At 52.6% G+C, this 12,124-nt stretch overlaps 2 protein-coding genes across 11 annotated transcripts in view; one reads left to right on the forward strand and one right to left on the reverse strand.

Moving 5' to 3' along the window:
- The first annotated feature begins 981 nt into the window (after positions 1 to 981).
- Positions 982 to 9,865, forward strand: ADRM1 (ADRM1 26S proteasome ubiquitin receptor). 8 transcript variants are annotated; one of them, XM_074604908.1, is made up of 10 exons: positions 982 to 1,058; positions 1,878 to 2,088; positions 2,343 to 2,459; positions 2,539 to 2,662; positions 3,088 to 3,174; positions 5,414 to 5,495; positions 5,719 to 5,948; positions 6,264 to 6,421; positions 7,367 to 7,469; positions 8,427 to 8,650. In XM_074604908.1, exons 2-10 carry the CDS (start codon positions 1,879 to 1,881, stop codon positions 8,531 to 8,533), a joined length of 1,218 nt encoding a protein of 405 aa, XP_074461009.1. In that variant the 5' UTR covers positions 982 to 1,058; position 1,878; the 3' UTR covers positions 8,534 to 8,650. The 8 variants fall into 8 exon arrangements, with proteins under 8 accessions (XP_074461009.1, XP_074461006.1, XP_074461007.1 ...); XM_074604905.1 differs by lacking the exon at positions 8,427 to 8,650 and adding an exon at positions 8,746 to 9,865 and having other exon boundaries at positions 987 to 1,058; XM_074604907.1 differs by lacking the exon at positions 982 to 1,058 and adding an exon at positions 1,388 to 1,590.
- LAMA5 (laminin subunit alpha 5) overlaps positions 9,109 to 12,124 on the reverse strand; it is a 93,743-nt gene continuing 90,727 nt past the window's right edge. For 2 of the 3 annotated variants that reach the window (XM_074604897.1, XM_074604896.1), the window contains exons 75-80: positions 11,910 to 12,062; positions 11,629 to 11,788; positions 11,391 to 11,521; positions 11,205 to 11,295; positions 10,676 to 10,795; positions 9,109 to 10,546 (exon numbers count right to left, since the gene is read on the reverse strand). In XM_074604897.1, coding sequence (XP_074460998.1) covers positions 10,392 to 10,546; positions 10,676 to 10,795; positions 11,205 to 11,295; positions 11,391 to 11,521; positions 11,629 to 11,788; positions 11,910 to 12,062 — 810 coding nt within the window. In that variant the 3' untranslated portion in view covers positions 9,109 to 10,391. The remainder of the gene's footprint in view (positions 10,547 to 10,675; positions 10,796 to 11,204; positions 11,296 to 11,390; positions 11,522 to 11,628; positions 11,789 to 11,909; positions 12,063 to 12,124) is intronic. The other variant, XM_074604895.1, reaches the window with a different exon arrangement.

A 12,124-nucleotide genomic window follows, 5' to 3' on the forward strand; every position in this document is an offset into this window, starting at 1 on the left:
GCTGTCCGGTGGGGCCGGAGGGCAGCTGGAGGTGGCTCAGGCTTGGTTCAGCCATCTCCGGGGCTCGGCTTTGGTTCAAAGATGATTTAAATTGGCACTTTGAACACCTCCTGGCATGCCATCGAGGCTTTCTCCCAGCGCCCTGGCTTCTGTAGCAGCCTGTTGCCCTGTGGGGTGACAGGGCATATCCCAGAGTAGTGATGGCGGGGGGATAGCGATGGCTGGGTGCTGTGGAGGCCGGGCTGGGGATGGAAGGGGAACGGACTGAGTGCTCCCTGGGCCGGGCCTGGCGCTGGGGCAACAGCGGAGGGGCCGAGGGGGGATGGGGGCAATGGACAATTACCTGTACGGCTGAGGTAGTGTCGGGTTGTAGCTCAGGAGCAGATTGTTCAGACACCAGGATTTGTATAATTATCAGTATCCAGATTAATGAGGACAGGAAGCACCTACCCTAAATTAGCCAGAAAAAAACAGAATTAATGAAGAGTATTTATTCTTGTTTAATAATAAAAAATAATTTCTCAGTACATTTTTTGCTGAAAAATGTTTTTAAAAAAACAGATGAAGCCTCTTCCCTCGGGAAGCGGGGGCTATGCTGCGGCTCCTTGAAATGCCCGGGATTTGGGTCATCACCACTTCAGCTGTGTGAGGGCAACCGGCCCTCAGCCCCCCTGCCCCTCAGGAGACGCCTCACTGAAATGCATTTATTTTTGTAATATTTAATAACGGCCGGCCCCTCCCTCTGTTGACAGGCCTGCTCTGTACAGGTCTGCGGACGCAACCGTTGCGCTGTAAAGCTGTAAATGGCAATAAAGGTGGTTTTGGAGACGCGCCGGCTGCGGCCTCTGCTTGGCGGGTGGGCGGGAGCGCCGCCATCTTGCGCCGCCGTGACACAGCAGGGCGCTCGGGGCCACCGCCCCTGACTGACAGCCGCGCCGGCCAATCGCGCGGGGCCGCGGGCGCTCGCGCACCGCCTTGCCCCGCCCCGCGCCGGGCGGGCTTCCGGCGCGCGGGGCAGGAAGAGCGGGGCGGCGCGGGGCCTGCGGCGGTGGCGGCAGGTACCGGCGGGACGGGGCCGCTTGGGCCCTCGCGGGTGCCGGCTGCCCCAGCGCCCTCCGATCGCCTCCGCGCTCGCCGGGGGCCGCCGGCCGCGCCCCACGCCGGGCAGTGGCGTCTCCTGCCGGGGGAGGCCTGGGGGGACGCGGCGCGGCGGCCTCGGGGGGCACGGCTGGAGATGGCGGCCTGCGGGTGGGCGGGGGGCGCCGGGGGCCGCTACGGGCCGGACTGAGCCGTGCCGGGTGTCCCGGCGCCTCGTTGCCGGCTCTGCGTGAGGGGCCGGGGCCCGGCTCCCCGCGGCGGTGCTGGGCTGGGGCGGCGCGGGGGGGGCGGCGGTATCGCGAGCCTAAAACCAAGTGCAGAGTCACGCAGGCCGAGCGGCTGCTGGGCCCGGCCTGCCCGGCCGGCCAGTGCCCGCCCCGGGGGGACGGGGCCGCCGGGGGTGATGGGGCCGGGCACCAGCGGCTCTCTGCGGGGTGCAGGAGCGGGAGCGGGGAGATCGGCGTTACCGCAGCGGCTTCTCGGGGTTAAAAGGTCCCTGACCCTGTGAGCCGTGATGACAACCGAAGAAGGAAGCGCTGGGGGGAGGTGGTTTCGTTTTCAGGTGCCTTTAGCACGTAGGCTCCTTGTCATTAGCGCAGATCTGTGGAGCGTCCTGTCTTCATGCTGGGTTCGCTGTAGCTCTTCTGGATCACCCTGAAATCCTGCAGGCAGTGAGACAGATGGTTTTTGTGTAGATTGCTTGATAAAGACTGAATTTGGATATTGAGAGAACACGGGAAGGCTTTTCATCGCATCTGCTGCTCTTTCTCTGTTTCCAGGATGTCTTCAGGTGCGTTATTTCCAAGCCTGGTGCCAGGCTCCAGGGGCTCTTCAAGCAAATACCTGGTGGAATTTCGGGCAGGGAAGATGTCCCTGAAAGGCAGCACTGTAACCCCAGACAAGAGAAAAGGCCTTGTGTACATCCAGCAGACTGACGACTCCCTCATTCACTTCTGCTGGAAGGACAGGACTTCGGGCAACGTCGAGGATGTGAGTATGGTTTTGGGTTTCAATGCTGAGGCAGTAAGTCATGGTCTGTCTTGTTCTTCCACTGGCACTGCTGAAAGAGCTTCTCCAAGGCAAATTAGGACAAGAATGCCACTGTGGCCTGACTTCCTAATCCTCTCTGCTCTGAGGAGCAGGTGGAAGAAGGTTTGGGGAGGAGGGCAGAGGTCTTTGGGGGAGGCTAAAAGGAATATGAATGTATTTCCTCAAACACTTGTTTCTACTGCCGTGTTTTCCAGGATTTGATTATTTTTCCTGATGACTGTGAATTCAAGAGGGTACCTCAGTGCACTACTGGCCGAGTGTATGTATTGAAGTTCAAGGCAGGATCAAAACGACTCTTCTTCTGGATGCAGGTTTGTGGGAAGCTAGTAATAAAGATCTTGGAACAAAATATTTCCAGTTTGCCTCGTACCAAGAGCAACTTTCTTGCAGGAGCCGAAGACAGACAAGGATGAAGAACACTGCCGTAAAGTGAACGAGTATCTCAACAATCCACCAATGCCTGGGGCTTTGGGTGGAAACGCCAGCGGAGGCCACGAGCTCTCGGCATTAGGAGGTACAGTCCATTCTCTGCTCCTTCACGTGAGAGGCTTTTTTAAAAAAAATTATTTTTAGAATAAGCAGTTACAGTTTCCTAGGAAGAAATTCCTGATGGCTTTGGAGGGTGAGTTGGGGACAGTGTTAATACCAGCAGTGTAAACGTGCTTTTAGCAAAATAAACTGCGCTGTTATAATAGGTGCAGGCTGAAAGTTAAGACTGACAGAAGAATCTCTCTTTGTTTCCAGTAGATTCTCTGGAGTCTTACCTCTTTATGAAAGCAAGTTGCATTTATCTTTTATGAGCATCATGAATCAGTAAACACTTGAAACTGTTTTTTCCATACAGAATGTGATGCCAATTAATCTCCTGCTGTTTGAGCCGGAGTACTGTGAAAAAAACCTATGTGAATATGTTGTGTTTCAGAATGTTTTTGTTTTTAGGTGAGGGTGGCTTGCAAAGCCTTCTTGGAAACATGAGCCATAACCAGCTCATGCAGCTGATCGGACCAACGGGCTTAGGAGGACTTGGTAAAATGCTTTAATATCTTTATGCCAAAATGGTATTTTCTCCTGCCAGGTTAAATCTTACCTGACGATATTTTCAAGTAGTGCTATTGTTTTGAATAGCGCTTCTTTCACCTGAGAAAGCAAGGCCCTGCCTCAAAGATGAGCTAAGGGGCAAAAAAAGGATGCAGGAAATGAAGGGTACCAGATTCTACACGGCACTCCTCTTAGGGCTTGACCTGCGAGGAACATTGGTTCTGCTCCTTGTTCCACTGAATCTTCTGCCTTTTTTTCCCCTCCTTTTTTCTACCTTTCCTCTTCCTCCTAAATACTCACTGGAGCAGGGACTGAAAACCAGGGCTGTCTTCCTGGTGAATGTCCCAGTTCCCAAGCTGCGGAGCTGCTCATGTGTCTCTGATCCAGTGAATATTTGTGTGCAGAGTAGGAAGAGTTGGAGAGGGAGGCTGGAGCGTCCCCACCCCACAGCACTCTCTGGTGAGAGCAGTGAGGCTCGGGTTAGGCCCTTCTCTCCTGGGCCACGCTGGGGAGAGTCTGAATCACCGCACTCTTTTTCTGAAGGGGATGAGAGGTGTCGGAGTCCCTGCTGTGGGCCGTTCTGAACGCTATCTGTGCTCCTAGCCCAGTAGAGAGCATTTTCTGAGAGGTCGGACCCTTGAGTGGAAGTGGGCAAAGGAATGTTTGGCAGGTGGCAGTGATTAAGGTTCTGTGCTTAAGCTCCGAAGTCTGTTTTTGTGGATCTAGCTCGTGTCTTTTTAGCTTCAGATGCAAATCTCACGTTGGTGGGATGTTCAGATGCAAATCTCATGTTAGTGTTGGAAGATTCTGGCTTTTTAGGATGTGTTTGGAAAAGATCTTCCTTCTTGAAGCTTCACATGACTCCTGAGACTATCTTCCTCTTCTTCTCAACACTTTCTCAGCAGCTCTTCGTTCTTTGCCTTTACATCTAGCCATAAGACAGATTGACATGGAGTTCACGCCTGTAACGCAGAGAGCACCATCTGCTTGCCTCTGCAAACGGTGGTTGTGGTGAATCCGTGTGGATCTCTTCCCCCATTAGTGTCTTGTTCTTTTGCATCTGGTTTGCATCTCTTGGGACTCTGACTTTTTTGCAGAGCTCCTGCAACAAAGGAGCTTTCTTGCTCCTGGGTAAATGTTCCTAGCAAGGACAAGCTGAGTAGAGTGGCGTGTGGTACGGCCTGGTCGGCGTCTCCCTGCGGTTCCTGCTGCTGTGGAAGCTCTGTGGTTAGTGAACAGAAGCGTTTTGGGCACGGCTCCGTAGGAGCGGGTCCTGCACTGAGGAGGGAGCTGGTGTCTGGCTCTGACCTCCAGTGTTCAGCTTCAGTTCGTCACGTTTTTGCTAATGGAGCGCTGTTGTTCTGTCCTCTGCTTGCAGATAGTTCCCGGAAAGTGGGTGTTGAATGCAGGTGGTTGTGTAGGGCTGTGGATTTATCAGATGCCATACAAGAACCACTGGATGGGAAGCGTGTGTCAGATGGAGCGTTTGGTTGATGTGGCTCAAAGGAACTGTAGGGGGACAATGGGCCACTGACAAGGCCAGTGGACCCGGAAACTGCGATAAGTCCTTGCCAGTTGGGATGTGTGGATAAGGGAGGCTGATTCTGATTTCTTTTGCGTACGGCAGTTGGCTCAAAGGCCAAGTGTCGGTTTCCTGCTGTGTTTCCTGATCGCTGCTCCACTGGGAGCACTTTGCTTGTGCATGGGATTGTCCTGACTTTGAAGTGTTTAAGGACTCTCTCATTCTGCTGCTGCATCTCTGCGTTAGGTTTGAAGCTGCAAATCCCGGGTGTATGGGCAGACAGCAGCGGTGACTCGAAGGCTGCCTCTGTGATCCTCTGCGGAGGGCCTTGGCTTTAAGGTTTAGAGAAAAGTTGGATTTTTGGAAATGAATAGATAATAGGAGAGGGGTGTGTTACAATGATCGTGTACGTACAGCACAAACCAAAGTCACTTTATCGTTGTGTACATCTAGAAATTGAGTCATTTCTAAAATGCACAACTCTCTCTAAGGCAGTTTTCTAATAGGGATGCAAGATCAGGAAACAAGAGCTGTTAATACACAGAAAAGGGCGGGGGGGGTTGGTCTGGGCTCTTTCACCCCCTCCTCCTTTATTTTAGCAAATAAAACCTTTCAGGTACAAGAGTGACCTCTCTAGAGCAGGGAGGTGCAAAAACCCCAAAGAAATACATTTCTGAACTTGTTCTTCCTTTATGTTTACGGAAGGTGGGCTGGGGGCGCTGACGGGTCCTGGGCTGGCCAGTCTGCTTGGAAGTGGGGGACCCCCGACCAGCAGTTCGTCGTCCAGGTAGGGATCCCGTCTGGTCTGGGGCCGTGGTCGTTCTGTAACGTAAATTTGCCACTTCTGTGGGAGGAATCGTGGCCTACTGAAGGCATTCAGGCTGCTTGTTACCTCTCTAAAATGAGATAGGAGCTCTTCATATTGTAAGGGCTTGAAAAGAAGCTTTACAAAATACGAGGGGCAAAGCTGTTTTTTGCAGGGAATTAATTATACTAATTATCTTCTCCAGCTCTCGCAGCCAATCGGCTGCTGTGACGCCATCTTCCACGACTTCTTCTACACGTGTAACGCCTGCCCCGTCCGTTCCTGCGGCTGCATCGGTGACCAGTCCGAGCCCCGTACCAAGTTCGGGTAATGGAACCAGCTCAGCCACGAGCCCAACCCAGCCCATTCAATTGAGTGACCTTCAGAACATTTTAGCTACTATGAATGTGCCATCTGGAGCAGGAGGACAGCAAGGTAACGGTGTTCTGACCAGACAGCTGGATCCAGGAGTCCTTTGGAGCTGTTTTACTGTCCTGTCCTGTTCCAAATTGGTTTGAAAGGTCTCTTAAATTTTTTTTTTTTGGGTTCTTTTTTTCATTTGAGTGCTGCTTTCATTTCTTTGCTGCTTGAAGAGTCTTCTTCTCACTCCAGAACTGAGAGAAGGAGAAAGGATGGTAGCAGTGTGCTAACCGTGTTTTGGTTCTTCTCTGACTAGATCATGTAGTTTACGTGACAAAAACCTGGGGTTTTGTACATAGTCTGACAGCCCACTGTTTATTTTTGTCGTAGTTGACCTGGCAACTGTTCTGACTCCCGAGATAATGGCTCCCATCCTGGCCAACGCTGAAGTTCAAGAACGGTTGATGCCTTACCTCCCCTCAGGGGAATCTCTGCCGCAGACTGCAGAAGAGATTCAGAACACCCTGACGTCTCCTCAGTTTCAGCAGGTACGTGCCTCGCTGTCACGGGAAGAGCCGTTCTTCCCTCCGCCCCCGTGCATCATGAATCGCCTTGCGCTGCTTTTTTCGGGTTCCTGACGCTGTTCAGAGGAGGGGGTTGCCCTGTGGAAGCGGAAGGGAGGAGGGATGGGATTTAACGAGCGCTAGTTCTTCCTTCCCACTGTCACCCAGGGGCAGATCAGATATTTTTTTTTAACCTTTTTCTTTTGAAATTGGGCTTTACCTTTCTCTTTATTATAAATACTCTCTGGCAAATGACAGGGCTAGTAGCAAATTTGTTATTGCCTGTGAAAGAGTGGCTTGTCAGCAATCTCCTTAAGGGTCATTTCAGGTGACCAAAGGGAAGAGATGGTCGTGTTCACAGCACCACATCCCCTGTTTCTCTTGAAACACGAGTACTTAATGCCAGGACTGTCTGTGTGTGCTGAAAACTGGTGTATTCCAGGCCAGTTTGAAATAGTTAGTTACACTGATTGATTGAAATTTGTCAAGCTGCAAAATTTCCATGGCTGTTCTTAGTTTAAACTATGGCAGCTCTTCTGTGCAGACAAGACTTGGAAATGAGGGCTGTTTGTAACTGGTGATTTGATAGAGTATCTGCATCCAGATAAGGATGTAGGCTGTCCATGCACTAAACCACCTGGAGGTTCCGTCGCTGTGGTTTGGTGTTGCTCCGTCTGCGGGGCTTGGCAGGTTGTGCTCGCTGCCATCTGGCTGGCGAGGAGCAAACGTTCCTGAGCGCGGGATCCGCGGGGGGCACAGCGAAGCCGTCCCGCAGGGCTGTGCTCGCTAAAGGAGAGTGGCTGGACCCAGGTGGCCCCACTGCTGGGTCCCCGTGCCCAAAAGGGCCTGTGCGGCTACTGCCCAGCAGCACCTGGTGCTGGAGAAACATAACGCAAACATTTATTTGATGCTGTTAACTCTGATTCGCAGGCCTTGAGCATGTTCAGTGCTGCCTTAGCTTCAGGACAGCTTGGCCCACTCATGAGTCAGTTTGGCTTACCCGCGGAGGCCGTAGATGCAGCAAATAAAGGGGGTAAGTTTTCACAGAATCTTCATGTTTGGAAAGGACCCTTAAGATCATCGAGTCTAACCAAACCCCTACAATCTGTGCCACTAGAGCATGCCCTGAAGTGCCAAATCTGGACGTTTCTTAAACACCTCTAGGGATGGTGACTCAACCCCCTCCCTGGGCAGGCTGTTCAGTGCCTGACCACTCTTTCAGTAAAGTCATTCTTCCTAATATCTAACCTAAACCATCCCCGCTGCAACTTCAGACCATTCCTCTGGTCCTGTCATTATTCACCTGGGAGAAGAGGCCAACACCCACCGCTCTACACCCTCCTTTCAGGTAGTGCTGAAAGGAGGTTTTTGCTTTTGGTGCTGTTGGGAACACAAAAGTGGTTTGTTGGGGTGCGGTTTGGTTTTTTTAAATTCTATTTTATGTTTTTCGCACCGCACGCAGCCATTGGATGTGGAATGTGATGATGCGCTTCTGCGTAACTGTCAGAAGCCGACTCGTGCACTGTTCTTTTTACATTGAAAAGGCGCGTGTGTTCCCCAGCAGCCAGCGTCCCGTCAGCCACACGTTTAGCGAAGCCGGGGTCCTGCAAAAAGAGGGGCTGAGCCTTGGCCTTGTTTTTGGTGGGAGTTTTTCATGATTCATCTGAAATGAGTGAATGCAGTAGGGGCCTATAGCACTGGGTATCAGTTTTCCAATTTCCCTAACGAGCTTTTAGCATCCATTCCATTACTGAAGTAATCGTGGTCTGAGGCTGCCTGTGCACAGTTAAAGTGCAGAAAACGCTGCTTGCAGCAGAGAGATCCAAATGCGTGTTATGTAGTGAATGACTGTTAAAACTTTCTTCCCTGCTAATAGAATCTTACTAAAGCAACAGTTTGCTTTCCAAGTAATGACGCTTAACCTCACGGGGACAACGAGCTGCGTCCCAGAAAGTGCAAAGTTAACTAACTAATGTGTTTTAACTTGTAGATGTAGAAGCGTTTGCCAAAGCAATGCAGAACAGTGTCAAGTCAGACCAAAAGGAAGGAGACTCTAAGGACAAGAAAGATGAAGAGGAAGATATGAGTTTAGATTAAGTTATTTGCTCTTCCTTACAGATATTCCTAGATACTAACTTAAGCAACTGCAGTAGGATTACTAACTTCATATTATGCTTATATAAATCTACAAGTAAAGGAATTTTCTTTATCTGCCATACTGTTCTTTCTCAGTCTGTTACACGTGCGTGCTGGAAGCCATACTCGCTCTGTATTTGCTTGCTGGTCACTTTGGATGCTTTTGCCATCAGGCTAGACCGATTCCTCCGCGGCCCTTGCGATGAAGGGCTGAGCCCCGTGACGCTCTGAGTAACCGGCGTCTCAAGGGCGCGTTGCTGACTGCCATCCACTTCTGCGCCCACCAGCTTGTGATCTGCCGTTGTCCCCCCTGTTCTGCTGCAAGGGGCGTCCTGCCTGGGGTGCGGCACTTCACCTCTGCGCAGGAGGAGGTTTCCTTTCGTGAACACCAGAGCATGACGCGACCCCTGCGGCTGCTGTGCTCGTGGGGGGCTGCTTACGGCAAATACAACTGTAACGTCCCCGTTGTGCCACGCCGGAGCTGGTGGTTATTCCTCTTCCTGTTCTACATCAGCCTTATACTTGCTCTTCACCAGTAAAGAGAAAGAGTAACATAAAACTTTATTCGACTCCGAAGTATGTACCAGTGATTTACAAAGACCATCTTTAATACTACAACTTAAAAAACAGGTCATAATTACATTTGTTTAAGATGGACATGTTAAAAACCCATTTTACAATATTTACCCCTCATAAAAAAAACACCCCACAATATACTGATATAAGTTATAAGTCCATTTCAGAAGCAAGATTTTGTCCCCAGGTGGCTAAATATATATATATACACACACACAAATATATATATGACGTGTAAGTGCACGAGTGAAGTAGGTGTCTGGAGAGAAGGCGTTTTCAGGTGCAGCCCGCGCGGCACCGGGCAGGAGCGGGGCTGGGCAGAAGGCGGCTGCTGGCGGGGGGTGAGGGATGGGACACCTCGCCCCCGGCCAGACTCAGAGGTAACCGGTCCCGCGTCTTCCCTGTCAAGCAACAGTCTCTTGCTGCGCGCAACAGGACGTTTGTCAGTGTATCTGCCAGCGCTGAATGCGACTGCGGAGTCAGAGCGGCGTTTGTGTCTCTCTGCTTTCCCTCGGCAGCTCTCCCAGCCCGTTTTGTTCCTTTGTTTTGATTCTTATAAATTAACCTGATAAGAAGATGCTAATTCTGTGAACAGAATTTTGTCCGAGTTCCCCCTTGCAGAGCTTTTTGCATAGCGGTGGCAGGTGAACCGAGACTGACCTTGGGAGGAGGTTAAATGCGTCCTTGCTTATAAAAACACAGAAGTGACGGAATTAATCCAGTTTGTCCTAATTGCATTTATTATAAACCAGAAACTGCCTACAGCCTTTAGCAGAAGACAGTCTGTGACTGTTATTAATAGCCTCAAGTGTTCTGTGAACTAAATCTATGTGCGTTGTGAGTGTGGGGTGAAGGGAACAGGATTTAGGACACGCTGCTGAGCTTCAGCCCACGTGCTGCAGAGGACGGACACTCTTACGACGAGCCATGTGCCAGCGTAAGGCCTGGTCCAGACACTTGACCACCGGGGAAGGACTCAGCCCTGTCTCCACATCCCGCTCCAACTTTTTGGTTATATTTGTGAAAATGTCCCCGAAGTGCCCCCTTCTCCCGACCTTTCTCCCCTGCCCTCCTTCCCCTTGGATTCCTGGCCCCTCTCTGGTTTTGGCCCCAGACTTGCACCTGCAGCCACTGGAGATCAAGCATGTTTGACCACGGTTAATGCTATCGAGTAGGTGACGTCCGGGGCCCGGGGAGCGGTGCAGCTTTCTGGCGGTCAGGCTGTACACGGAGGTGCACTTACTTATAGCACGGGGCAACCCTTAAGGCCAACGGAGCCCCTGACAGTCCCGGCTCGCGGCAGGTCCACGTGGCGCCGGTTAATCACCAGGTTCCTGATACAGCCCACGTAATGAGGGAGGGGGGGTAACGGTGACACTGGGCTGGCCTCGTCTGGCTCTGCAGGAGGAGGAAGTCAGAGCAAGCATTAGTCTGGCTAATAACAGGGCAGGGGAGTACGTACCTCTGTCTTGCACCTGGAATGGTCTCTCTCTCTTGGCTTTGGGGAGAGCATCGTTCCCAACTCACCTGGGAGCCCTCCCACGGAGAAGGTGCCCCTTGCGCTGGGTGCAGGAGGCTGGCTGGGTCCCACCGTGTAGTTGCCGTCTGTGTCCACGTCAACCTGGATTATGTTTTTCCATTTGGTAACTTCGAAAGAAAACAAGAGTCAGTGCCGCTTCCTCACCCAGACAGCAAGTCCGCCTCCGCTCCCCGGCCCGGGACCAGTACTGGAGCAGAGCAAAACTACTAGGAGGGTCCGCGGACCTGGCCTGGCTCCTGGGAAACAGCTTCAAGAGCTGCCCCAAAATCTGTCCTTTGGCCACAGCAGCCACCCATAAAACACCAGGTCTTTCTCTAGTGCTAAGGGCTTACTAATTAGGAAATTACTTAATGGCAACTACAATCTCTCAAATTAAGTGCAGGTGGGAGCTGGCAATTAATACAGGTGGGAGCTGGGGTTTAAATACCCAGGGAAGGGCCCCAGGCTCTCCCCAGGAGCTGGAGGCTGAGCAGCAGGAGTGGAGCAGCATCCCCGAGCCAAGTGCCGTCGCCTCACCTGCGATGGTGTGCCACTGCCCGTCGCAGAGAGACGGGCACGTCACCGATGCGGAGAACTCATCAGCCCCAACATTCGCTCTCACAGTGACCTGGTGTGTGAGACAAACCCATTAGAGGCCCAGTGCGCTGGGCAGAAGATGGCCACTGCCTCTGAAAACCTGTGGGGAGGCTACCCTCCCACTACCTTCGTCTCCTCCATGTACAGGAGAAGATGGTGGCTTCTCCTCGTGCCGACGTGGAAGATGAGGCCAGAGGCACTGCGGGGACGGACCTCCAGTGTCACCTCCAAGTCCTGCTCGGTCACAACCCCATCAGCTGGAAGAGAAATGCCACTGGTGAGCAGAGGGACAAGGGACCTCCGACCAGTCACGTCCCTCCCAGTCCCAGGGTGGTGGGAGCCAGCCCAGGCTGCCGTGGGGTACCGAGGACGATGGACCCGCCATCCGCAGCGAAGAAGACCCCGCTCTCCAGTGCGCCCTCGTAGCATGGCGTCACCCCAAAGGTGCGTGAGGGGGGACCCAGGGGCCTCCCGTCCAGCTGTGGGTTCCTCAAGCAGCCATCAAAGCTGGAGGCCAATGTGACCTGCAGAGAGAAGCCACGGGAGTAAGCGTAGAGCGCCCAAAAACCCGCAGGCGTGGCCCGATGCCTCAGGACTAGGAACTAGCAGAGAGAGGATGATGCCATAGGACCACTAAGCCCTTACCGGTATGTGAGCCTTGGCTTTTCCAGCTGGGACGCCCCCAACGTACAAGGGGGTCTGGGCCACAAAGAGCCCCGCGGTGGCCACTGCAGCACCCTGGGCTCGTAGCCCATCAATGACCAGCTGGGCTCGGCTCTGGTCTCTGCTGAAGAAGACCTGCAAGGACCAAAGGTCAGTGCCAGGGCTGGGGGTTTCCCGGGTTGGGAGGAGCCCCAGGG

The sequence above is a fragment of the Larus michahellis genome, chromosome 12, assembly GCF_964199755.1.
Source record: "Larus michahellis chromosome 12, bLarMic1.1, whole genome shotgun sequence".
Taxonomy (NCBI): Eukaryota; Metazoa; Chordata; class Aves; order Charadriiformes; family Laridae; genus Larus; species Larus michahellis.

Excerpts from the sequence above, each read along its gene's own strand:
- ADRM1 (XM_074604907.1), top strand. The coding sequence starts at position 1,502 with ATGGGGCCGGGCACCAGCGGCTCTCTGCGGGGTGCAGGAGCGGGAGCG. Across the intron at positions 2,663-3,087 it reads CGAGCTCTCGGCATTAGGAG|GTGAGGGTGGCTTGCAAAGC; the intron begins GTACAGTCCATT and ends TTTTGTTTTTAG. Across the intron at positions 5,949-6,263 it reads TGGAGCAGGAGGACAGCAAG|TTGACCTGGCAACTGTTCTG; the intron begins GTAACGGTGTTC and ends TTTTTGTCGTAG.